Below are 26323 nucleotides of genomic sequence, written 5' to 3'. Positions count from 1 at the left end.
GGGGGGGCGGGCCGGGGGCGCTGCGCCCCACGCGGCGGGAGACCCTGGTCGGGGGCTCTGTGTTGAGGGCGACGGTGCCAAGGAATTGGGGTCACGGGGTGCCACTCTCTCTAGAGCAAAAACCCCAGCAAGCAAGGTGGCTTCTGGCTTCCAGTTTGCAGGACGGAAAGGCCGCAGGGTTGAGGGGAGGGGAGGGCAGGGGAGGGCAGGAAAAGGGGCCCAAAGCGGTTCTGTTCCCCATCCAGAGGCGGTTCTGGGCCTCCTCAGGAGACAGTGAGTGTCTACCTCACGTCCAGAGGCCAGGAGAGGCCTGGGCAGCCGGGCCGAGGTGCAAGGCTCATCCATTCTGCGTCTCCCTTCTGCCTCCTCGGGCCTGGTTTCCATGAACGCGGAGGCTGGGGAGCCAGGGGGAGCTGTGGAGGAAGGTGGATGGATGCCACCGGGATGCGAAGTGGGCAACAGGAACCAGAACTGATTAATAAAAACTCTTACATGCCCCTGACCGGTTTGGCTCAGAGGATAGAGCATCAGCCTGCGGACCGAAGGGTCCCAGGTTCGATTCCCGTCAAGGGCATGTGCCTTGGTTAGGGGCACATCCCCAGTGGGAGGTGTGCAGGAGGCAGCTGGTCACTGTTTCTCTCTCATCAATGTTTCTAACTCTCTATCCCTCTCCCTTCCTCTCTGTAAAAATAAATAATACATATCTTTAAAACAAAACAAACAAACAAAAAAACCCTCTTACATGGTGTTGGTGGCCATGGTCCTGCTCGGGGTACAAGGACATGGGTGCAGGTGTGGGGTGATCTTTAGCTGGCGGTGCAGTGGGGAGGGGAGAAGGCAGGAGGACGGGGACTTTAGACGGAATAGGGTTGCCCGACTGAGCCTACGGGGGAACTGGGCGCATGTGAGACATCTTGGTTCATGTCACGTTCCCCACCCCGCCATCTGAAGTTTGGGGACACTGTCAGAGCGCTGGGCTCCTTGGTCATCCGAAGAGGCACCACCAGGGCCAGACCTCCTCCTCCTTGGTTTTCAATTGGAGAGAATTCCAGAACCTGAGAGCACAATCCTGCGGGTGATATCACTCAGGCCCAGGATTCTGGAACTTGGGCTGCCTAATGGACCCTACATGAAAGATGTAGTAGGGAAAAGGAGCGACAGCTGGCTGAAGGGGCCCCCCACAACCCTCCCCGACACCCTCGGAGAACAGCCTCCCTCGGCTGGCCCCAGGGTGCCATGGAGATGGAGAACAAGGCGGCCTCCACGCGTTTCCACCAACCTCACATGGAGAGGAAGATGAGTGCGATGACCTGTGAGATCTTCAACGAGCTTAGGCTAGAGGGCAAGCTCTGCGACGTGGTCATCAAGGTCAATGGCTTTGAGTTCAATGCCCACAAGAACATCCTCTGTAGCTGCAGTTCCTACTTTAGGTACCGACAGGGCGGCCGGACTGAGCCTGAGGGGGGATCGGGTGCATTTTAGATGTGGTTCGTTTCGTGTTTCCCACCCGACCGTCTTGAGCTTGGGGACACTGTCAAAGCACGCGGCTCCGGAGGGTAGCCTGGCTCCTTTGTCACCTGAAGGGGCACAGCTAGGGCCTGATTCTCTTCTCTTTGACTTTCAATTTGGATTTCAACCAACTCTTGGTGGGCCAGCTGCTTTTTCCTTTTCTCACTCAAACTATACTGGGTTTCCTACTTAAACCTAGATAATACTAGTAATGCCACTTCAACCACCCCTATCCCCCTGGCCCCATAGAGACGAGCTGGAACAGGGTGATCCATTATCAAGGATTGAGGGGACGGGAAGGGGGATGCAGGAGAACCACATAAATATTTATCAGAAGAAAAGAGAGGGGGGCGGGGAGGGAGAGATTTGTGTCCAAACCATTGTAACCCAGGAAATGGAAGGGCTATTTGGTTCATGAGCTGAAAATGTTTGCGTAATCAATTCCACTCAAGATATGATAAATGTGTCCCACCTGTTGCTAAAAATTCTCATTTTGATCTATCGCAGGGTATATAAAGAGACCAGATAGCACATGCTGTAAGCTTTGCAGTCTCTCTCACATGCAACTACTCCACTCTGCCTTTAGAGTGGGAAAGCAGCCATAGATAATACTAAATGAAAGGACACTGAAGTTTGAATTTATTATAATTTCATATTTACCCCATTTTAAAAAATGTAAAAAATATTCTTACCTTGTGGGCAGTACAAAAAGAAGACGTGGTTGGAGTTTGGCTGTATTTACAGACCCCTGCTCTAGAGGAGAATTTTATCTCTAAGCCCATAGTCCCTGAGACCTCCTAGAAAAAGGAAGCAAAATATATTATGGAGGGGAATTCTGTCTTATTCAGTACCTAGCTACAGAGTGGAATACTAGTCACTTATTTATTCAATAGCTATTTATTAAGTGCCTATTTTGTGACCAGCGCTATAGTGGGTACTGGAAATAAAACAATGAATAAAGAGGTAAACATTCCTGTCCTCATAAAGCTTACCTTCTGGTAGGGAAAAGAGACATTAAATAAATAAAATACATATCAGATTGTAAGTGCTAAGAAAAAATAAGATTGCCGGTGGATGGCAATTTTAAATAGGATTATCACTTTCTGACAAAGTTAAATTTGAGCAAAGACTGCAAGGGAATGAAGGATTGAGAAACAGAGAGATCTGGGCAGAATTCCAGGCAGAAGAAAGAGCAGGTAAAGCCCAAAGATGGAAGCATCTCTGATGTGTTCAAGGAACGTGTCAGAGAGGTGTGGCTGGCCCAGATCTCACAGGTTTTTTTGTTTTGTTTTGTTTTTTTTAAATATATTTTATTGATTTTTTTACAGAGAGGAAGGGAGAGGTATAGAGTTAGAAACATCGATGAGAGAGAAACATTGATCAGCTGCCTCCTGCACACTCCCCACTGGGGATGTGCCCGCAACCAAGGTACATGCCGTTGACCGGAATCGATCTGGGAACTTTCAGTCCACAGGCCGATGCTGCCAGAGCCAAACTGGTTTGGGCTCACAGGACTTTTGTAAAAATAATGCCTAATTCCACTTCAGCCACCCAGAAAGGCTTTGTATTTTACTCCAAGAAGGAAAGTCAATGGAAGGTTATATATATAATTGATTTTTTTACAGAGAGGAAGGGAGAGGGATAGAGAGTTAGAAACATTGATGAGAGAGAAACATCGATTCAGCTGCCTCCTGCACACTCCCTTACTGGGGGTAGCAATAGAATTGATTGGATTGTGGATATGTGTTGAAGATTACTTGAATTTGGTGGGCAATGGGGTTGAGACAGAGACCTGGGTCTTACACCTAGCTCTAGATCCCAATTTTTCTTTTTTTTAAATATTTCATTGACTTTTTACAGAGAGGAAGGGAGAGGGATAGAAAGTTAGAAACACCAATCAGCTGCTTCCTGCACACTCCCCACTGGGGATGTGCCTACAATCAAGGCACATGCCCTTGACCGGAATCGAACCCCAGACCCTTGAGTCCGTAGGCCAACGCTCTATCCACTGAGCCAAGCTGGTCAGGGCTAGATCCCAATTTTTTCATCCCCAAATGGGAAAAGGATATGGTGATCACGAGTATAAGAGTGACCACAATCAAAGTTCCTGGGAAGGTTCTCTCACCCTCCGTATAAAGCAGCCTGCCCTAAAGCAGCCTGCCCTTCCCCTCTCCTTCCTCTCGCCAATTTATTTTCAATGGGCTCTTTGGACAATATCCAAACTCCCCCACAAGAAAAAAGCGGGGAGAACATGGTCGCCTGGAGGGAAATGTTTCAGTGACTGCTCGTTTCCCCCCTTTTTCCAGAGCTTTGTTTACAAGTGGCTGGAACAACACTGAAAAGAAGGTATACAACATTCCCGGCATCTCCCCCGACATGATGAAGCTGATTATCGAATATGCGTATACCAGGACCGTGCCCATCACGCCCGACAACGTGGAGAAGCTGCTGGCTGCGGCGGACCAGTTCAACATCATGGGTATTGTCAGGGGTTGCTGCGAGTTCCTCAAGGCAGAGCTGTGTCTGGATAACTGTATCGGCATCTGCAAGTTCACGGACTACTACTACTGCCCGGAGCTCAGGCAGAAGGCCTACATGTTCATCCTGCACAACTTCGAGGAGATGGTGAAAGTCTCGGCAGAGTTTCTGGAGCTCTCCGTCATTGAACTGAAGGATATCATCGAGAAAGACGAGCTGAACGTCAAACAGGAAGATGCTGTGTTTGAGGCCATTTTAAAATGGATTGCTCATGACCCCCAAAGCAGGAAGCAGCATATTTCAGTTTTGCTTCCCAAGGTCAAGTTTAATTACTTTTTTTTGTAGGATGCTTAGTTGACCACTTTTGACTCATTTATCCCAGTCGGGTTGTCCTAAGAGCTATAGTCAGATGTGTGACAGACTCCAGGGCTGTGTTTAACATATAGGTGTACAGAAGGCATCTCCTACTAGTTTCTGGAATTTTGCAATTTTCTTTGCTCTTGGCATTGCTAGTTCCTTTTATCCCAGTTCTTTTGTTTATATTTTTCTTTTTTAGGGAGAGGAAGGGAGACAAACATCAATGTGAGTCGGTTGCCTCCTGCTCGCCCGACGACCAGGGTAGCATCTGCAACCTGGGTGTATGCCCTGACTGGGAATCGAACCAGCCACCTTTTGGTGTACGGATGATGCTCCAACCAGCAGAGCCACACCAGCCAGGCCACTTCGCCCCCCTCCCTCCACCCCACAGTTTTAGTCTTTGACAAAAATTCTCCCTGGCTGTGGGGGAAGGAGAGGGCAAGGCTTCAAAAGAACTCTAGTCTTCTTTTTAACTTTGTCCATTCTGAGTTTCCCTAAACCCAAGGGAGAAACTGGAGTAGTAGCCATTTGATGCTAACTCGTGTTATTTCACATACAGAGACAGATACTCATTTACAGAAAAATTACTTCCACCTTTTTGGTCTAGTAGAAGTCTGGTGGTCAAGGAATGAGCTAGCTTGCTGATCATTTTCCAGCTCATTCTCAGGATCCAAATGCACACCACCTCTTAAAAACAGATACTTAAACTATAAGTTGTAAATGTCAAAACAGAACAAAACGCGGCCCTGCTGCAGTTCAAAGGCAGGCCTCCTCGCCTCGCTTTTTTAAATGACTTTCTGCGTTTCCTCCTCAGGTCCGCCTGGCCCTGATGCATGCGGAGTACTTCATGAACAATGTGAAGATGAATGACTATGTCAAAGACAGTGAGGAATGCAAGCCAGTCATCATTAATGCCCTCAAAGCCATGTATGACCTAAACATGAATGGACCCTCTAATTCTGACTTTACCAACCCACTCACCCGGCCCCGCCTGCCCTACGCCATCCTGTTTGCGATTGGTGGCTGGAGCGGTGGGAGCCCCACCAATGCCATTGAGGCGTATGATGCGCGGGCAGACCGATGGGTGAACGTCACTTGCGAAGAGGAAAGCCCCCGTGCCTACCACGGGGCGGCCTACCTCAAAGGCTACGTGTATATCATCGGGGGGTTCGATAGCGTAGACTACTTCAATAGCGTTAAGCGTTTTGACCCAGTCAAGAAAACCTGGCACCAGGTGGCCCCGATGCACTCCCGACGCTGCTATGTCAGCGTGACGGTCCTCAGCAACTTCATCTACGCCATGGGCGGGTTCGACGGCTACGTGCGTCTCAACACCGCCGAGCGCTACGAGCCGGAGACCAACCAGTGGACACTCATCGCCCCCATGCACGAGCAGAGGAGCGATGCCAGTGCCACGACACTGTACGGAAAGGTAAAACATGGTGTGTGTGTGTGTGTGTGTGTGTGAAAGCAAACAAGCCCGGAAATAATGCTCTTCTCTCTGGGGGGTGGACGGAAAACAGAAATGGCAGTCTTCTTGGCAATTCAAACCCTTTCATCCAATGACTAAGGGACCCTTTGCAACTGTCTTTTCTTAGTTGACTCATTCTGACCCATGAATCTCTTCCCCCGGCTGAGTTTTTATTTGTATCCTTTCACTGTAATAGACTCTGAGAGTATAACCACAAAAAGAGTCAAAATAAATAAAGAGCAATACATGTACATGTGGAAAAAAGAAGCTCAGAGTGCCCCCGGCTGGTCGCTCAGTTGGCTGTGGCATTGTCCTGATGTGCCAGAGTTTTGGCTTTGAGTCCTGGTCAGGGCACATACAAAGGTCAACCAATGAGTGCATGAATGGGTGGACCAGCGGGTTGATGTTTCTCTCTCTCTCCTCCCTTCCTCTCGCTCTAAAATCAATAACAGACTGGTATAAAAGCACCCCCCACACACACACCATGTACACACCCGTTCATAATCCAGAGGTAACCATTTTAATAATCTTAAACTGTCTTCACACAGGTCTACATATGTGGTGGGTTCAATGGAAATGAATGCCTGTTCACAGCCGAAGTGTACAACACTGAGAGTAATCAGTGGACAGTCATAGCACCCATGAGAAGCAGGAGGAGTGGAATAGGCGTAATCGCTTATGGAGAACACGTGTATGCGGTGAGTTGATCGTGTACCACCACAAAAACGACCCCCTCCATTTTCTATCATGCGACCAATGGTAAGCACTCGGAAAGGTTTCGTTCCATGGCAGACAGCGGGAGAGGGAGGTGAGACCACTGGCCCTCCCCTCGAGGGCCTCCTGGGGGAACAGAGTCCAGGCAAACAGTAAATCCTGTTCCCGTTCCCGTTCCCGTTGCCGTCCACAGGTAGGCGGCTTTGACGGAGCCAACCGACTCAGGAGTGCAGAAGCCTACAGCCCGGTGGCCAACACCTGGCGCACGATCCCCACCATGTTTAACCCTCGTAGCAATTTCGGCATCGAGGTGGTGGACGACCTCCTGTTTGTGGTGGGCGGCTTCAACGGCTTTACCACCACCTTCAACGTGGAGTGCTACGACGAAAAGACTGACGAGTGGTATGACGCCCACGACATGAGCATATACCGCAGTGCCCTGAGCTGCTGCGTGGTGCCGGGGCTGGCCAACGTCGGGGAGTACGCAGCCAGAAGGGACAACTTCACCGGATTAGCACTGCGCGATGAGGTCAAGTACTCCGCTTCAACAAGCACCTTACCTGTATGAGCCTCTTCATTTAGCTAATAAAAAGTCTAAGCAATAAGAATTAATTCTTTTTTAAAATAAATGCAGTGTTTAAACTTGTAAGAGTACTGGAAAATGTTCACCATAAGGGAGCCAAGGGGTGGACGAACGAGGGAGTAAAAGGGTTCAGGGAAGAAAGCAATTACATTCAACAGCACGTACTTAAAAGGAAAAACCACACAATGCAAACCAGCTCTAATGAAATACGTTTATTTAAAGCTTAGATTGAGACCATTAGTAGCTTTAACACAGAACAAGATAGCTTCGGGAACATAAAACAAGCTGTTACACAACGTCATGTCTCAAAGTGTTTTACGTTCCACATCTCCTCTGGCTTGCAGGAGATAGACAAAATTATTCTTTCAGTAGAATAGGGGCTTGGATACTGCTAGCCCCCACAACTCACTGTACATCGCTGGAACTAAGTATTGATGTCACAAATAACTCAATGAGCCCTAAGCACAGGGATCCTAAGATCTTCACACGTCTAGCAAGCACTACTTTTCACGAGTGCAAAAGGCAGGAGGATTAAGTTACTAAGTGCTCTATCGTATGTGCTTCACTGTTGCAGAAATGGTCATATAGGGCAGACGAAAGCCTCACAAAGGTAAGCAATAAATAGCAGTTATTTGGCTAACTAAATTCTGTGAAGCAAAATGACTACTATATTGTGTTGTTATTGTATTACATCACTCAACTATGAGCTCTTTTGTTTCCAATGACCAGAACATTAACAAAAACAAAAATGGACTACTCTCAAGAGATTAACAAACTGGAGTGATGAACTGTGCCAACATGTTTGACAGTTAAAAGGGAGACTGAGTTGTTTCTCAAATATTCTATAGTTAAAGAGCAATGTTTCTAGTGTAGGCTGATGAACATGCTTCACAATTCTCTGTTTTCAAAAGACATGAAATGTGACCAATATACCCTTTTCATGTTAGCTTAATTGAGGAAAGTACAAAAAAAAAAAAAATCCCTTTGGTTATGCTTGATTAGGCCAAGTAACTAAAATACACAATTTAGCTTACTTGTCTACCAATATATTAGTGTTCATATAAGAATTATGAAGCAGAGAATATTTAGATACACCACATGCTACACTAGTCAAGAAACATGGAGAAAAAACATGTGCACTAGAAACTGCCTTAGCAGCAGCCTGAAGAATTTAAAATACAAAAGCACACAAATCTTCCATAAACAGTCTTTCCAGTTCCAAGAGTCTGTTCTATATTTTAAAAGTTAGTATTTAAAAATTTTTGGTCCCAGAAATACTACACAAAAGCCAGCTGATCAAAACAAATGTCAATAAATAGATTTTTTTAGCACAATATTTTTGAATTGGCACAGCAAAAGCCAAGATACCAAGATACACAAGACTAATCATGCAAATAACTGCAAGTGAGATACTTAAACACTAAGCTCATGACTGACATTCCTAATATATACCAGATTTATTTTTTTTTAACCATGGCGGGGTAGGTATAGTTAAGTTATCCATTCTGAGATAGAAGTAGATTCACTCAAAGTTATGTATAGTTGTTACTTTTTGTATAATCAATTCCTCTTTTACTTCCACAAATTACCGAAAGCAACAAAAACAAGATTTGCTTAAATACACATTAGTTGCCTTTTTAAAGCTGTATTTTTAACTGATTAAATTACCAAACACAATCTTCACATTTTCATCAAAAAGGACATTTCCGCCCCGCCCCCCCCGCCCCCCAAAGCCATGTTAGGTTCTTTGTAATCAGAACCTTTCCAAAAACACTGGGAAGTTATTTCCAGTTTGGAACTTCAGAATGTCAGCCTTGAACAGATTTAAGCAAATCTGGTTTCCTTCCTGATTAACAAGTTAGTTAGGCTATTTCAGAAACACAAGTTATTGATGTGAAATCACACGTGAATTCAGATACGGAAATTAGAAACTCAGTAGTCAGGAAAACCTGCACACACCATCATGCAAGGAAGCACTTACCCCTTCTTTCCACCCGTGGCCTAGGCTGCCTGCTAAGTTAAAAAACAACAATTTCAATCAAGTTTTCAAAGCCAGATTATACCTAAATCTTATCAGTTGTGAAGTCGGCCATACTATGAAAAAGAGACAACCTTCCAAATAAATTGGTGACTCTCACAAAAGTTTGAGACAAAAAACCCCCCACAAAACTCACTGGCCCCCAATCCCTGCATCACCTTCTAGAGAGAAACTGGCATCAGAGTGAGCGAAGATTTAAACCGCCAGGAAAAGGAAGTCTAGCAGAGAGGAATGAGAACTTCGTTCATTGAGCTTTTCTGTCTTACTTGCATAGATTTCTCACAACTAAGAATTAGCATTTCTCAGAATCCAATGGCTTTTATTAAACTAACTACAAATACATAGAAATTGAGAAAATGGTTGGGATGGGATAATATATCCTCATAGAGAAACATGACTTGCAGTTTCCGGTCCCCACCCCCTTCTAAATTAAATGGTTTTAAAGCAGATTTCCAACAAGTTTGTTGAAAACCCATCCTAGGTAGTGATATCAATTTAGAAATTTCAGGAAAATTCTTAGTAGAGAGTCCAAGGGCTAAACATTAGTAGTAGTCTTGTAGCTGAGAGCTAAAATTTCTGTTTTGTTTTGCATTTAGTGTTTGATATAACTAATAAAGAGGTTAACTATAGTGCAGTAGGGAAGAAAAAAAAAATCAATGCATTTAGAATTCTACTTCTAGGGCAGTGTTTGGGAATGCCAAAGATAGTAGAAAACAAGAAAAATATACTGGACCTACCTTGCAAACAGTAAGAGTAGGAGTTACTGAGTGCTAAAATAGTCAACCCAAGTGCTAATTTGTATAAAGCTTTTGAGTGTGTTACAAGAATCAGAAGAATGAATAAAAATAAAATTTGAAGAGCCACAATTATGCCCTTAAATTTGGTATTCCAGGCTCAGGCAAAGTTCCAATTAAAGTTCATGGCAACAGGGGAGCACGTGAGGTCCTCTCCCAGCATATGTGGTCAGTTTGGCTCAAATAAAGTCTTCTTTAAAAAAAAGTCTAGGGCAACTGGATATGACATTATAACAATTGGGGCTGAGGAATAAGGCTTCTCTTTAGAAACATTTCTCTAAATTGTTCTTCTCTTTCCATTAAAAAAAAAAAAATTAGAAAGGAATGAAGATTCTATTAAATATGCATTAGTACAAAATTTAAAATCAAAGGCATTGAGTGTCGATTGTCATCGGCATTATTTACACTCATGAACTTATTATCCTCATATAAGCCTGCAATTCCTGAAAAAAGTATTTAAACATTTTTAATGCCTTTGACTTCTCAGACTGCACCAATAATACTTCTTAGAGAAACGAATTTCACATATATAATGTCCTCTGAATTCAATCAATCAGCTAAAGATCAATACTTGTGCCAATTACCATCATTTCAGAGTGACAGCTTAAAGTCAATAACTCAGTTGGCTAAAGAAATGAAAAATATTCCAAAAAAATGCATGAGCCAATTACAAATTTCTCACCAGTCCTCTCTTCTAGAAGGAAAGAAAACAGCATTTCTAGATAAACAAAATGTCAAAGCAAGAATTCTAAAATCATCTTGCTAAAATATTGTGCTTTTTCCTTCAAATTTTAGTCCTACTATTGCACATACCTCTTGCAAATGAGGGCTCGATGCATAAATTCTGATCTTATCAAAACCAACCGTTCCGGAAAAAAGTGAAAAGGAATATCAAGAAATGTGCAAATAAAATTGATGCTTAAAGCATATTCAAAACCTAAGTCCTAAGACAAAGGAGTTATACCTTCTTAGCAGAAAACCAGCCAAGGAACTACACCTGGTTTTCCCGTCTGCCTTTAGTAAGATCTTAGTTAGCTAGCTCATACACATAAACCAAAGACAGAGACCAAAGGCAGAAAAAGACTGCAAGCTAACAAAAATTACCACGTATTGAATTCAGTTTCCCAGTCTTCCGATTTTAACTATATTTCTTTTATAGGGGGCAATCATCAATTCAGGTAGAAAATAAGTTATTGACACACTTTTTCAAGTAACAGTCTGGTATCTTCAGCTCCACAAAACAGGTGTGTGACTGTTTTAAGCTTCATGTACTGGAGAACCTAGCATTCGATCTGAGAGCTTGGCACTCGCCGCATGTTCAAGGCATGCCGATGTATTTCTTGCATCTGCCTGATCCGGTCCTTCTGCCACATTAAGTTTTGAGGCATGGGATACCTCTGTGTGCCATGCAGGTACCGGTACGGGATTCTCACGTGGCAGGCAGCGGCTCTACAGCGCGGCTGCGGCATGGGCGGGAGCAGCATCCACCTCTTCCTCTCGGCGCAGTATCGATAGGCCTCTTTCCGATACTGCTTGTCGATATCGTCACTGTTTTTCCAGCCTCCAATAATGAAAACGTCATCTTTGTAATAGCAAATGGCTGCTCCTTCGATGCTTAGGACTTCTGGAGGTAAGCTTTCAAGGATCTCATCGGAAACTTGGCTGGCGATCTTTCTGACTGCCTCTTCATTTTCTAAAGAATAACTCTTGGGACAGCATGATGCTGTCTGGTAAAAGTTGGAATTGACCACAGACATTTGGAAAAAGCAGTAATTGTCAATAAGCGGCAGAGACTTCACATCCTGCCACTGCCGCGTCTCTGTGTCGTAGCAGGTGATGACAGCCTTCAGGCCATCCTCCGTGTCCCGATCCACAGGGGTGCGGGCAGCGATGTACACAAACCGGTCTTCGACGGCGAGAGCTTTGACGTCTCGAAGAATCTTTGGTGCCGATTCCAAGTTGTGCCACTTGTCAATCTCAGGATTATAAACAGTAACATCTTTAAAGCCGGGACTGAAGTTGCCATGTCCTCCAATGCTATAGAGCTTCCCTTTGACTTGGGTTAGCCCAAAAGAATGCTTCCGTGTCATCAGACTACAAACATGTTCCCATATATTAAAATTTGGGTTATATCTTTCCACAGTTTTAGCAAAACCTGGTTCCATTGATCCAGCAACATACACGTGGGATTCAGTTACTGCAACCGCGTGGCCATCCAGGTGATTATGAATATGGGGCAGGTTTACCCATCTGTCCTCATCAACAAAATACCCCACACATTCACTTAAATAGTCCCCTCCTTCCGACACGCCTCCAATCACCATGATCACGTCCATGTTTTGTCCGTAGCGAGGTAACAATGAGACATTAGAAGCGGGATGCTGGATTGTACCAGACTGTATGTTCTCAGCTCTCAGAGCATGCCTCTCCACAGCATCAGCCACTAGCTTGACACAAACTTCATTGTTGGCCACCAGCCTCTCCGGTTTGACGTGCCGAGTAAGATAAGTAGGCTTCATCTGGGACAATCTGAGCAATTTAAAAAGTTCTTCAAAGTACCTCTCCCTCTCTTCGGCATTTCTCTGAACCCACTTCAAAACTGTTTCAAAAAGAACCTCTTCGGAATCCACCGTAATTTCCAGGTCTGACAGCCAGTCTCGAATAAGATGGAAAGGTAAAGTGTAAAATTCCTCATCCTGAATTACTTTGTGGAAATTTCTCCGTATCATATCGGCAGCTTTCAGAGCAAGCTGGCTCAGGGTATACATGTGAGCTAAGCTATGAATGGCCACACAATTAGAGAGATGAAGTTTTTTCTTGAGAAATTCTCCACAAAATTCTTTTAAGCGAATTAATAGGAACCTAAAATCAAGAAAAAGAAGGATTAATTTTCAAATGTACATATTATGTAGCTGCGTTTTGAGAGCCTCTGAATTATACAAATTGAAATGGTAAGCTTTAACTCACTTTATGCACAATATCTGAAAAAAAGCAAACCTTCCCAAATTAAAATGGATTATACTGAAAAGTATGTTTAAAAGCATATATAAAATCATCTCTATCTATGATCTGTTTTCAATTACTTATATAGTTTGTATATAATTATGTTATGCATAATATATCTAACACACATATGCACACAATGGGGATTTTAAATTACGTAAGATTTTCCAGACATATCCTTTACTAAAGTATAACAGTCCTATACTTTATTTTTACCTGTTTGTTGTTGTTAATCCTCACCTGAGAATATTTTTCCATTGATTTTCCCGGAGAGTGGAAGGGAGAGGGAGAGAGAGAGAGACATCGATGTGAGACAAGCACATTGATGGTTGCCTCCTGCATGTGCCCCAACCGGGGCTGGGGATGGAGCCTGCAACCTAGGTACGTACTCTTGACCGGAATCAAATCTCGGACACTTCAGTCCTCAGGCTGACACTCTATCCACTAAGCCAAACGGCTAGGACTATTTTCACTCTAATTTACCATCCTACCCCAATCCCTTGCCAGTGACCAGCCTCTCTTCACTGAGGCAGGGTCTCAGCGAAGAGCTTTAGTAAGCATTGACTGCATGGTATAGGAACTGTGGCTCCCAGGAGGTTGGTTACACAGGCCTCAGAAGTGGAATTTTTGTGTCCGAGGTTTAAATCTCCTCTTCACCAGACCATTCCTCCAGGACAACAAATGAAGCGGGGAGGTGTGGGAGAGTGGGGGAGCTGCAGTCTCATTAAAGCAGGGGTGGCAAAGCAAACGAACATCTGAAGAAGCCAGGAAATAAAACAATAAAAAACGTGTACAGGGCAGTCCAGGGTAAAAAGAAGAGCACTGGCAGGTGGTTAGAGCATTGGCCTGCACACTGAAGGGTCTTGGGTTCGATTCCCAGTCAAGGGCACATAACTGGGTTTCAGGATGGATCCCTGGCCCCAGTCAGAGCGTGTGAGGGAGGCAACCAATCAATGAACCTGCTTCACATCCTCGTTTCTCTCTCTGTCTCTTCTCTCCTTCCCCCTTGTCCCCTTTCCAATGGAAAAAATATCCTTGGGTGATTATCAAAAGAAAAAAGAAAAATGGTTTGGCATGTAGTTGGCTAGAAATTACTTACCTACCTCAATTTGTTTAAAGTTAAATTAAAAAAAAAAAAAACACCACAAAACCACATTTCAGACAAACCCATAAATCTGGCAGAATTCAGCCCCAAGGGTACAGTTAGAGACCTCCACTTTAAAAAAGAGAAGTCCCCTCCACTGAGAACCTTAACAATATAAGGACGAATACATCCGTCCAGACCTACTTAATTCAGTAACCATTTATTATTATGATTGTTACAACTATTGTGAAACCTGAGAAAGAGAGAGGGCTCTTGGTAGCTAACTGTACTCAAATTTTCAAAAAGCAGAGCCTAGCAGCCATGTCTCCACAGGGGCCTCTCAATTCAGGGAGAAGCCTGCACTGAAGCACTTGCCTCAGAACCAACTGTGTTTCTGCACCTGAGCTGGCCCTGAGAGAGTATTCCTGAATTCAATTTCAACCAAAAGGACTGAAGCTTTCCCATCCAATTGGAGCTGTGCAGCTCCAACAAACCACAGTGGTTCTATTCTGACCAATCAGGACAGTGCATTTTGGACCAATCAAATTGTGCGGGCTTCGAGTCCTCATTTGCATGATGACAGACCAATCAGGGACCAGGGGCAAGGATGTCTACCCAAATAAGCCCGCTCCCCTCTGGCTCTGACAGCACACTTTCCTTTCCCACCAAAAACTGGGTAGCCTGGCTGAGCTGAAACACCAAAGATGTGTCAAAGGAGCAGACCGGTGCAGGCCCAGGCCAGAGCAGACTGGCACAGAATGCAGCAGACCATGGAGGAGCAGAGCAGAGGCCAGCAGAGCATCTATAATAGCTGGAAGGACTTGGCCCCAGGGCTGCTTCACAGCCTTGCTATCTCACAATCGAGCTGTTCTACAGCCCATGCTGTTTTCACAGCTGTGCTATATCACAATTGAGCTGTTTTGCACTGAATAAAGTTTCCTTCTTCACCACACCCCAAATTGGGGATTCCTGTTGCCACTGAATTGGTGCCAATAACAATCGGACAACACTGTCTAAACAATGATGTAAAGATGAGTAACAGGCTCCCTTCACTCTCTTCAGTGAAAATACATCTTAGACATAAAGACAAGGTGTAGTAGTGAGTTCCAGTAGCTCTCAAACATGATGGGGGCCTAGATTCCCAGCTCCTATTTCTGGCAGGCACTCCAGGTAGTTCCCACACATATTCCCTCGGACGGGGCTAGGAACATTGCTCTATGAAAACAACAGCTAGCATACACCAGGCATCTGCCATGTGGCGGGCATTGCAAGCAGCACTTCTTGTGATTTACGTTGTTAGTGCCCTATAAGGTGGGCATGACCAAGAGAATGTATGGGGAGTGGGGTTAGGAGAGTGATCCGCTCTCAGAGCTGATGATAACATTAGATGAGATGGCTGCAGGATACTCAGAAGAGTGCCTAACGCAAGGCAGCTGCTCAGCAGCTGACAGACAGAGGGAGAGAAGTTAGTGCTGTAAGTAAACTGCCTGAATGTTCTCTCCTCCTTCTTATCCCCAACTCCTTAATAAAGCTGGACAAATCCGAAAAACAAGCTCACCTGGCAAAAGCAAACACAGCATGAGTGAGTGCAATCACCTTCCCCCATCTCAGATCTGTAACTGCCCCGCCCTGTTCCACTCCCTTCTCTACTGGATGACCCGCCTCACTTTCAGAGAAGCCACCAGGCAGAAACTTCATCTTCCCACCACCCACACTGCCTACAGCTGTACCCTACACTATGCCTTCCCAGTCCAACTTTTCCATTAAAAAGATCTTTTATTGCTTTCAGAGAGGAAGGGAGAAAGAAAGAGAAAGAGAGGGGTGTGTGTGTGGGGGGGGGGGGGGCGGGGGGGGGGGGAGAAACATTAACGATGAGAGAGAATCACTGATCAGCTGCCTCCTGCACGGTCCACTGAGCCCACAACCCCGGCATATGCCCTGACTGGGAAATGGAAATCGAACTCTGACAGCGCACTTTCTGGCTCATTTGTCAGAATAGAGCCATTGAACGCAGTGGTTTCCATGCTCAACCACTGAGCCACGCCAGCCGGGCCAACTTTTCCATTTTTCATATGAATTCTATCTGCTTCTTGGTTCCTTTCTTTTTTTTTCCTTTTTCTTTTTTTTTAAAATATATTTTATTGATTTTGTACAGAGAGGAAGGGAGAGAGATAGTCAGAAACATCGATGAGAGAGAGTCATCGATCAGCTACCTCTTGCACACCCCCCACTGGGGATATGCCTGCCACCAAGGCACATGCCCTTGACCAGAATCGAACCCGGGACCCTTCAGTCCCCAAGCCGACGCTCTATCCATTGAGCCAAACCGGTCCCGGCTGCTTCTTGGTTTCTAACACTTTGCTCCTACAATTATTCTCCTGTCCGGTGACATCAATCTCTCCTTTTCTACTGATTCATTTTTTATCAGCACACAAACATGCTCTATTATCTCCTACATTAGAGGGGGGAGGATAGATCTCCCAGGACCACTCCCCAAATATGTCCATGAATAACATTTTTCTGATCTTCTTTGTATAGCACGACTTAACTTAAATGGCTCTTGTCCCTGGCCGGGTTGCTCAGTTGGTTAGGGTGTTGTTCCAAAATGCCAAGGTTGTAGGTTCAATCCCAGTCAGGACACATATCAAACAATTGAGTCAGGACTCAACCAATAAAGTGGAACAACAAATCTCAAATCTCTCTCCCTTTTCCTCTCGCTCAAAATTTTTTAAAAAAATCTTAAATGGCCGGGACCGATTTGGCTCAATGGATAGAGCGTCGGCTTGGGGACTGAAGGGCCCCGGGTTCGATTCCGGTCAGGGGCATGTACCTTGGTTGTGGGCATATCCCCAGTAGGGGGTGTGCAAGAGGCAGCTGATCGATGACTCTCTCTCATCGATGTTTCTAACTCTCTATCTCTCTCCCTTCCTCTCTGTACAAAAATCAATAAAATATATTAAAAAAAAAAAAAAAGCTGAAAATATGCAGACCCTTTGACCCAGCGGGGGGGGGGGGGGGGGGGAATCTTAAATGGCTCTATGTCATTAAGGCCCTCTATTATTGCCAAATTCAATGATCAGTTACGGTTGACAGAGCTTAAATGATTGGCACCCTTCTTTCTAGTCTCTGCTGGTTCCTCTTTAACATTCTGAAGAATCCCAGGACTCAGTCCTGCCCCTTCTCTTTTCCATCTACACTCTCTTCCTAACTAATTTCATCCAGTCTTACAGCTTCAATTAGATTCTATATGTTCTGGCATCCACCTGCCTACTCGCACTTCTCCTGGACCCAAATCAAACTCCTGATCTTCCTCCAAACTTGCTTTCCTGCAGTCTTCCATGTTAAAAAACAACAACTCCATCTTTCCAATTGCTTGGGTCCAAAAGCTAGCACTCTCTTACTCATACCCACATCCAATCTATGAGCAAATTCATCTCCTTATCTTCAAAATATATCTAGAATCGAAGCACTTATTACCTTTACTTCACCCTCCCCAATCCAGATCTCTACACCACCATTGCAACAACCTCCTTCACTAGTCTCTCTGCTACTGCCCTTGCTGCCCCATCCTTCAACATAGCAGAATGCTCCAAATCAGAATGCGTCATTCCTGGGCCTCAGACCTTCACATCTCATTCAGAGTAAGAGTTCACGTCCTGCCACAGGCCAACAAGGCCCTACGGGATCTGGATCCCTTCCCATTTCCACCCAGAGGCCTTTCCTACTCCTCTCATTCAGCATCTGTTTGATCCAGCCTCCTGCTATTCGTTACCATCCAGATACGCTCCAAACCTGGGCCTGCACACCAACACTGATTCATCTCACCTCCTTCAGGTCTTTGCAAAAATGTCTTCTGTGTGAGGGATTCTCTATTCAATTTAAAAAATACTAGTTTCTCTCCATCAGCACTATTTATATGTCCCCACCACGTTTTTATTTTTCGTCATAGCCATAACAATCACCCAACACGCTATATATTTCATGTATCTTGTCCATCTACCAATGTGAGTGCAATGACGTAGGGACTTTTGTCTGTTTTGTTCTCCCACTGAATTCCCAGCATCTTTAGAAACCAGTGTCTGAACTGGTGCATAACAGGTACTCAATAGGTAGTTGTTAAAATAACGAATCTGTAACATAATACTGCCCACACAGGCTCCTCCCATCTCTATAAACGGCATTCGTTCACCTGCACCCTAAACCAGTCTCTGGAGCACCCATTCCTGCTATCCTCTACAATCCGTTTTCCAGAATCATCTTTTAAAATATTTAAATCAGATCAATTCTTCACCCAGCTTCCCATCACCCAGTAAAAATCCAAAACTCCTATCCCAACGCATTTCACACACCCGTCTCCCCTTCACCCACTAGATCCAGTCCCACCGGATTTTTCTCTTTTTTCCCCCGTTCTTCTCTAAAGCCAAACTGGATCTTGCCTGAGGGCCTCTGCGCTAGCCGCCAGGAATGCCTTATCTTTGCTGGGTAGAGGTCGGTCTAAACGTCCTCTCCAGAGAAAGGTCTTCCGTCTACCCCATCACCATCCCTTTCCCCACCACTACCACCCCCTTTCCCCGTCATCCCTTTTTAATATCAACACAGCACTTACAACCAGAAGCGGATTTTCCTTTGGATCGCCTTTGTGTTCCTCCACCGGGGATCTGAACCCCCTAAGCCTGGCAAGTGGCCCCGACGGGGCTGGCCGGCTGCATCCTCCGCGGCCGGCGCCGGAGCTGCCCGCACCCCGCCGCGGGCCCCCGGGAAGGGCCACACGAGGGCACGTCCTCCGGGTCCCCGGGGCTCAGCCGCCGGCGCTGCCCGCCCCGCCGCCGCCGGCGCGTGCCGGGAGGCGGCGCTCGGAGGCCAGCACCCCCCTCCCGCCGGCCCTGCCTACCTGTCCGCCAGCTCCAGAACCTCGTGCACGCTGCCGGTGCTGACGCGGATGCGCCCGGTGTACATGTATTCGATAACGGCTTCCACCGTGTCAGGTTCGGGCCCGGGCTCCGAGCTCCATTTGCGCATCTCCACCCGGCCCGAGCGGGACTCGGAGAACTGGCCCGAGAGCAGCGGCGTGAAGTACTCGGTGGCGGCGGCCAGCACCGAGCGGTGGGCGCGGAACTCGCGGCCGCCGGCGCCGCCGAAGCACAGGGTGATGTCGCAGAAGAGGCCCTGGCGCCGCTGCTCGTTCTGCCTCCACGACAGCTCCGAGCAGTGGGTGCTGCACTCGAAATCCTCGGCCTCCGGGCCCGGGTCGCCGCCGCTCGCCTCCATGGCGGACAAGCAGGGCCCGGACCCGAACTCCACCGTGCCGCTGCCCCTCACCTCGGCGGCGAGCCCGGCCGAGCCGGCGGCGGCCGTCTCCATGCCCTCCATCTCCAGCACCTGCAGCGAGGCAGCTGCGGCTGCTGCGGCCGCCGCCGCCACTGCCGCAGCCGCCATCTTGACGCCGCCGCCGCAGCGCCGGGGCCGCCGCAGTCTCCGAACGGGCCGGCCGTTCTGGTGCGACACAGAGGGATTCTGGGAGTAAATAGTGGCGCACACTGCGCCGCGGGCCGCGCCGTCTGCGCACGCGCCGCCGCGCCGCCCACGCCGGCCGCCCGCCCGCGGGGAAGGCGCCGCCGGAGCGCTCGGGCGGTGTGAGGTCTGCTGCCCCCCAGGCGGCGGGGTGGCTGGTATCCTCCCTCGTATTGAGCAGCGTGTCCTTCCTTGTGGCATTTTGTAAAGCAAAAGCCTCACGAGATTATCACCCATTGCTAGTGTCTTGGGTGGCCATACAGGGTTTTTTGTTTTTTGTGTTTTTTTTTAAATCCGCACGGGGAGTATTATTGATTTAGAAAGGGAGGGAGAGACAGAGAAATTGAGAGAAAAAACATCAATGTGAGAGAACATTCATTGGTTGCCTCCCGAAGGCATCTCCCTCTGGGGATGGAACCTGCAACCTCTAGACTGAGGCTAGATTATGTGCCCTGACCCTGAATCCAGCCCTCTCAACCTTTTGGGATGAGAACGATGTACCAATCAACTGAGCCACACCGGCCAGGGCAGGATTTGTATGTAAAGGTTTAAAATTGCCGAAACCGGTTTGGCTCAGTGGATAGAGCCTTGGCCTGCAGACTGAGGAGTCCCAGGTTCAATTCTGGTCAAGGGCATGTACCTTGGTTGCGGGCACATATATTTTATTGAATTTTTTACAGAGAGGAAGGGAGAGGGATAGAGAGAAACATCGATGAGAGAGAATCACCGGTCAGCTGCCTCTTGCACACCCCCTCCTGGGGATGTGCCTGCAACCAAGGTACATGCCCTTGACCGGAATCGAACCCTGGACCCTTCAGTCTGCAGGCTCTATCCACTGAGCCAAACCGGTTTTGGCAATATATATATATATATTTAAAGATTTAAAATGGCTTTGGAGTAAATTAAACAATAAATGAGACTGAGCTCCAACTTATGGATGAGTTGGGCATGCAACTCATGAATGAGGGTGAGCAAGTTACTATCTGGGAACCCATCCTATCTAATAAAGAGGGAATATGCTAATTGACCATCACTCCATCACAAAAGATGGCTGCACCCACAGCTGAGGCCAAGTTCCCTTAGACAATGGTTCTCAACCAAAAATGCCACAACCCTTTAATACAGTTCCTTATGTTGTGGTGACCCCCAACCATAAAATTATTTTTGTTGCTACTTCCTAACTGGAATTTTGCTACTGTTATGAATTGTAATGTAATACATCAGAAAACACATGGTCTTCGGCTCTATCCATAGGTTGAGAACGGCTAGCAGGGTTGCCGTGACCCCCACCCCTCCCACCAATAACACCCACCCCCCACCAGCCCAGGGGACCTGAGGCCATGCCCCACATCCTACAGAACTTGATCGGGGACTTCAAGGTGCGCTTCCTGTACTGGTGCTGGGCTAGGGGACCTCAGGGTGCTCCCCCCATACCAGTGCTGGGCTGGGGGACCTCCGGCCATGCCCCCCACAAGGTGGGGCTTGACAGAGGACTTCAGGCTGTGCCCACCCTGACACCATGCCAGGGGACCTCAGGCTGCACCCCCACACACACTGGGATCAGGCCAGGGGACCTGAGGCTGTGCCCCCCTGCCTGGCGGGGCTTGACAGGACCTCAGGCCACGCTCCTCACCCAGTGGGGCTTGACAGAGGACCTGAGGCTGTGCCCCCCTGCCAGTGAGGCTTGATGGGACACTGATGTTGCCCCCTGCCCAGTGGGGCTTGACAAGGGTGGGACTGGCTGGGTCTGGATCTAGCCCAATGGGGGTTGGGGGGTTGCGGGGTCTGGGTCTCTCACGCATGTGGGTGGGCAGGGACTTGACTCTGGGTCCCCCTTTTAATGTGCATGAATTTCGTGCACCGGGCCACTAGTTATAACAACAGTGATACTATCTACGTTGGAAGACTGCTGTGAGGATTATATGAGATGCTTGTGTTCTGCAGGATTTGGCCTACATAGCTAAACTGTTCTCCATATAGTTGTTAAAAAGATTACCAAAAGCCACTTTGGAATTTTAAGCAAAGGAGGGTTTCAAATTAGATGTTTTAAAAAATGTCACTGGTGGCTGCCTGGAGAATGCACTGTAAGGGGAAAAGTAGAACTAGGGGCACAGTTAGCACACTAGATATGGATCCATCAGAGAGATAAGAAAGGTCAACTGAATGGTAACTAGAGCTACTGTGGTGATCATTTTGCAGTGCACACAAATTCCAAATTATTATGTTGTATGCCTGAAGCCAAATTATTTATTTATTTTAACTCTTGGTTATTTTCTTAATATATTTTATTGATTTTTTACAGAGAGGAAGGGAGAGGGATAGTTAGAAATATCAATGAGAAAGAAACATCAATGAGCTGCCTCCTGCACACTCCCTACTGGGTATGTGCCCGCAACCAAGGTACATGCCCTTGACCGGAATTGAACCTGAGACCCTTGAGTCCTCAGGCCAGTGCTCTATCCACTAAGCCAAACCATCAGGGCGCAAATTATTTTTGAAAGGATAATTTGACAGCACTTGTCAACCAGATAGAGAAGGAAAGGATGGGTCCCACGCTGTTGGCTTGTGTCTGGATGGACAGAGCTTTGGTTCTCATGCACTAAGAGGGAGGTGCAGATATAAGGGTGGGTATTTTGTTTGTGGAAATAGTGTTTTTGATAAGATTCTTTTTTTAAAACAAACAAAAAGAGGTAGATTAACATTTTTTAAAAATACATGTAGTAAAAGTATTAGAAAGTAAAGTTCAAAGGAATACAGATGAAAAGGGTAGGGATGACATGAGACAGCAGTAGGTATTCATTGTTACTATAGAGTTTATTCAAACCAGACTATGATAATACGGAGAAGAGACTGAGGTGACAGCTGCCCAGAATCTTGTGGATTACAGATGCAAACTGGCTGGAGAGGAGTCCGTGGACCACACTTCAGTAACAGACAGACAAGTCAGTTGCATAAATATAGAGAACATAAGACACAGACATTTCACAGCTTTTTGCTTTGCGTTTCCATTTTAAACATATGTATGTTACAACTTTACATTTTAACTTACTCCTCCACATATTCTGTAACGCTGGCTAAGGATGCAATGGTCTCAACCCGATATAAGCAGACTTTGGTCTGCGATACGGAACGTTTCAGTGAGATACCAAACAAACCCTTAACACAGAACACACAAGAAGACCCTAAGATCAGATTAATACAATGTGGTTTTTTTTAATGTTATATAAGCACGAAAAGGGGGAAATGGAAACATAAGACATTAGGAGTGCCTTAAATGTATAGTATCTTGCTTGAGGTCTTACAAGTTTCATTCCCTTCCTTCAAGGGGAAAAAAATTTTTTTTAACTAATGGAAAAAAGAAAAAGCATCAGAAAGCCGTACAATGAGGAAAAACTATCTTGACAGTGCTTAGATGCTTTTATGTAATAATTACAGCAGGTAGCAGAGCAACTGTCACAATATTGGCTTTTGTTTTTATTTCTATGCTTAAAAAAAATATTAAGCTTCTTTGTGTGGACTGAACGGTGATAGCCTGTGGGTGTTGGTCTCCGCCCTGTACACCAGGGGTTTACATCGCAGGCCATCCTATAGCAAGCCCCAGTGCCAGCTGTCTGCACACTATTTCCCAAGGGAGGAGTTGTCTTCACTTCACTCAACAGGACTCCTGGCTCAGTTACATGGTCATGTGTTCCGGAAGAACATATGAAATATCATCCCACGGGTGACGATACAGCCCCTGCTTCAGCCTCTTCTGATCGAGATAGTGTCCTAAAATGGAGCAAGTGCAGTTTTTTTGAGTTGGTGAATTTATTAAAGTTTGGTGAAGGAGAAAGGATAAGGAAGGGAAATGCATCTAATACAAAAAGGCAGATACAAAGAAATGGGGAAGTAAATCGAGATCCATTCTCCATAGGTACATGTCAGGCTTGGGTTTTTTTTTTTGGTTTTTTTTAAAAATATATTTTATTGATTTTTGTACAGAGAGGAAGGGAGAGAGATAGAGAGTTAGAAACATCAATGAGAGAGAGTCATCGATCAGCTGCCTCTTGCACACCCCCCACTGGGGATGTGCCCGCAACCAAGGTACATGCCCTTGACCAGAATCGAACCCGGGGCCCTTCAGTCCCCAAGCCGACGCTCTATCCATTGAGCCAAACCGGTACCGGCATGGCTTGGTTTGCAATCAAAGTAACTTCCAAAACAAGGGAACAAAGGTAAAGATAAGGGGGAAATGAAGGTAAGAAAGGAAGGATTAGAAACAATTAAGTCACTGTGACATCTCTTTTGTGGAAACTCACCACATGGGTTAAGCGGTGTAGCTGGGCCATAGGGAAAAAAAAAAAACCAGTCCCACCTAAAACACTCTTAAAACAGGAACAACTCACTCACCAATGAAGCCCATGCTCCTTCCCAGAACAAAGATGCCATTCAGGGCTCCAATTTCAATATATTCATCAGCTTCTTCCCTGCAACACACAATCAACATGTAGTTTTTTTATTTTGTTTTTAATCCTCACGTGAAGATATGTTTCCACCCATTTTAGAGAGAGAGGAAAGGAGAGAGGCAGAGAGACAGAAACATTGAAGTGAGACAGAAGCATCAACTGGTTGCTTGCTATATTCACCGAGACCAGGGATGGGACCTGCAACCTTTCCATGTATAGGACAACATTCCACCCCACTGAGCCACATCGGCCAACGCTCAACATGTGGCTTTAAAATGGCTCATGTGACGGCCCTCCACCCATGGACAGTACAACTCGTGCTCAGGAGAAGCTAGTTCTCTCTGATTTCAAAGTGGAAAAGAGGGGTGCTCTGGGTGGTGGGAGTGGAGGCAGTTTTTGTTCTTTTTTATACACTACATATTTTCTACATTCTCTATAATGAGCGTGCATTATTTTCAGAGTTGGGAGGGAACAACAACAACCATCAATAAAACCATGAAGAAGGAAAGCGCTTCGAAGCTCACCGGGTGAAGGACCCACAGTTTCTGAGCATGTCCACAAACGCAACGCCGATGAAGCCATCCACATTCAGGATGAGGTTTGGTTTCTGGGAAGGCAAAATATTCAAAGCATTTGTCATTATTTTTCATATTCCCCTTGTAATTTTTCACTACTACTACTACTACTACTACACTAGGTATTCTGATCACCATTTTAAAAAACTCCTACCAAAACATCCCAGTTGGTTAGAAGAGACTGTCTTACCGAGTTCATTCCCCATTGTCTAGCAAAGTGAGCACTTAGTACATGTGTGTTGAACTTAGTGATGCAACAGAAATAAAATTTTCCAGAAAACCAGGTTTAATTTTAGCTCCACAATCAAAAGATAACTTGGCTGCCTCATTTCTGCCAAGAGATTCTGCCAAGTAATTCAAGAATGAGGGGCATTTTCTCTTTTACCTTCGAGGTGGTAATCTTTTCCACTTGCAGCGCATAGTCGAGCAGGGGGGTGGCAGGGAAGTGCTGTTTGACGTAATCTTTCAGGATCTGCACTCGCATGTCTGGGTTGTTTATCTAGAAAGAGATTTAAAGGTACAGGGGAACTCACTCAAATATTGCTACTAAGGAGTATGTTTGTGCTCATGTCACAAGTAGACGCACTCATTTCATATCCAGGGAGCACAGATTAGGACACGGGGGCTTCAAGTCCTCTCGTATTTCATGTGGGCCTCAAAACAACCTTTTAGATTCTCTCTTTTAAACTATAAATAAGGAACTGAGACTTGAAGATGTTGAGTTAGCCGTGCATCCTACCATGCAAAGCACCAGAGGGGCTTACCCACTCTCTAACCAGAAGTCTTAGCCATGTCCACCAGCTCAGCTGCCTGGTTAAGCTGTAACGAAGTTCCACACTAAGCAAGTACCCCTGAAATTTTAGGAAAAATTCTGGACCTGCAATGAATAGAGATGAACCACCTGCTAAGAACCCACACTGAGCACTAATCTGTTAGTGGGAGTGAGAGGGAGGAGGCACACACCAAATCCCAAAACCACTGTGACGCCCCTCAGCAGAGACGTGCTGACTGAGGGTGGCAGTGCAGGTCTGATGTTAGCTCAGAAATAGGTCTTGCACCATAGATAGCAGAGATACTATCTGCCTGTGAGCCGGGGGGCGCTGAGCAAAGTTCTGCAAAACCTGGGTGGAATGTCCCTCAGAACTAACCACATCCCCTGATTCCAGTGCAGTCATTGCTGATCAAGCAACTTCTGGAGGCTACGTCCAGGCCAAGCGTGTGGATGCCTGGAAGGGGTGTTCTGGATCACATACATGCATGACCCTCTTGTTTTCTTCTTTTTACTTCTCTGTATTTTCTAAGTCCTCTATACTAAGCACGTGTTGCTTTTAAAGATGGGAGGAAACAAAAATCAGTAAGAAGAAAAGGGCCGCAAAGCTCACAGAGTAAAGGACCCAGTTTGGATGTGAGTGTTAAGGCCCGCCTAGACCAGCGGAGTGACTGAGCTATCTAGAGGTTTCTAGAGCTACAGAGCCAAGGACCCCAAAGCAAAGGGTCCTATAAAGATCTATCTCTGCAAGAACCTAAACAGCAGTCACTACCTCTTCTCTTTCCCTGCGATTTCTTTTTATTATTATTTTTTCAATCCTCACCTAAGGACATGCTTATTGATTTTAGAGAGGGGGAGAGAGGGAGAGAGACATCGATTGGTTGCCTTCCTGTACACACCCCGACTGGGGATTGAGCCCACAAGCTAGAGATGTGCCCTGACCAGCAACCGATCCAGCAACCTTTTGGCATATGGGATGACACCCCAATCAA

At 46.1% G+C, this 26323-nt stretch overlaps 4 protein-coding genes across 7 annotated transcripts in view; 1 reads left to right on the top strand and 3 right to left on the bottom strand.

Annotated features, from left to right (window-relative positions):
- Positions 1-6748, bottom strand: part of LOC311610822 (NADH dehydrogenase [ubiquinone] 1 beta subcomplex subunit 3-like) — a gene marked incomplete at its 3' end in the record, with an annotated part of 78586 nt that extends 71838 nt beyond the window's left edge. The window contains exon 1 of the mRNA XM_084862339.1: positions 6738-6748. The remainder of the gene's footprint in view (positions 1-6737) is intronic.
- KLHL10 (kelch like family member 10) lies at positions 38-8015 on the top strand. Its single transcript, XM_084862533.1, has 5 exons — positions 38-1430; positions 3816-4305; positions 5159-5776; positions 6364-6513; positions 6723-8015. Exons 1-5 carry the CDS (start codon positions 1237-1239, stop codon positions 7095-7097), a joined length of 1827 nt encoding a protein of 608 aa, XP_084718659.1. The 5' UTR covers positions 38-1236; the 3' UTR covers positions 7098-8015.
- Positions 7310-19552, bottom strand: KLHL11 (kelch like family member 11). The gene is made up of 2 exons (XM_084862484.1): positions 18923-19552; positions 7310-12806 (listed from the first exon to the last, which is right to left on the bottom strand). The coding sequence occupies exons 1-2, from the start codon at positions 19465-19467 to the stop codon at positions 11225-11227; spliced, it is 2127 nt and encodes a 708-aa protein (XP_084718610.1). The 5' UTR covers positions 19468-19552; the 3' UTR covers positions 7310-11224.
- A 2785-nt stretch (positions 19553-22337) lies between these two features.
- The window catches only part of ACLY (ATP citrate lyase), a 40485-nt gene continuing 36499 nt past the window's right edge, over positions 22338-26323 (bottom strand). For all 4 annotated transcript variants that reach the window (XM_084862466.1, XM_084862464.1, XM_084862465.1 and 1 more), the window contains 4 exons: positions 24948-25061; positions 24512-24594; positions 23932-24008; positions 22338-23310 (listed from right to left, as the gene is read on the bottom strand). In XM_084862466.1, coding sequence (XP_084718592.1) covers positions 23216-23310; positions 23932-24008; positions 24512-24594; positions 24948-25061 — 369 coding nt within the window. In that variant the 3' untranslated portion in view covers positions 22338-23215. The remainder of the gene's footprint in view (positions 23311-23931; positions 24009-24511; positions 24595-24947; positions 25062-26323) is intronic.

The sequence above is a fragment of the Pipistrellus hanaki genome (assembly GCF_964339955.1).
Source record: "Pipistrellus hanaki genome assembly, chromosome: 16".
NCBI lineage: Eukaryota > Metazoa > Chordata > Mammalia > Chiroptera > Vespertilionidae > Pipistrellus > Pipistrellus hanaki.
Note: the sequence above shows the minus strand (reverse complement) of the source record. Positions and strands in the feature narration are given on the sequence as shown.

Excerpts from the sequence above, each read along its gene's own strand:
- KLHL10 (XM_084862533.1), top strand. The coding sequence starts at position 1,237 with ATGGAGATGGAGAACAAGGCGGCCTCCACGCGTTTCCACCAACCTCAC. Across the intron at positions 5,777-6,363 it reads CCACGACACTGTACGGAAAG|GTCTACATATGTGGTGGGTT; the intron begins GTAAAACATGGT and ends GTCTTCACACAG. Across the intron at positions 6,514-6,722 it reads ATGGAGAACACGTGTATGCG|GTAGGCGGCTTTGACGGAGC; the intron begins GTGAGTTGATCG and ends TGCCGTCCACAG.
- KLHL11 (XM_084862484.1), bottom strand. The coding sequence starts at position 19,467 with ATGGCGGCTGCGGCAGTGGCGGCGGCGGCCGCAGCAGCCGCAGCTGCC. Across the intron at positions 12,807-18,922 it reads GTTCTGGAGCTGGCGGACAG|GTTCCTATTAATTCGCTTAA; the intron begins GTAGGCAGGGCC and ends TCTTGATTTTAG.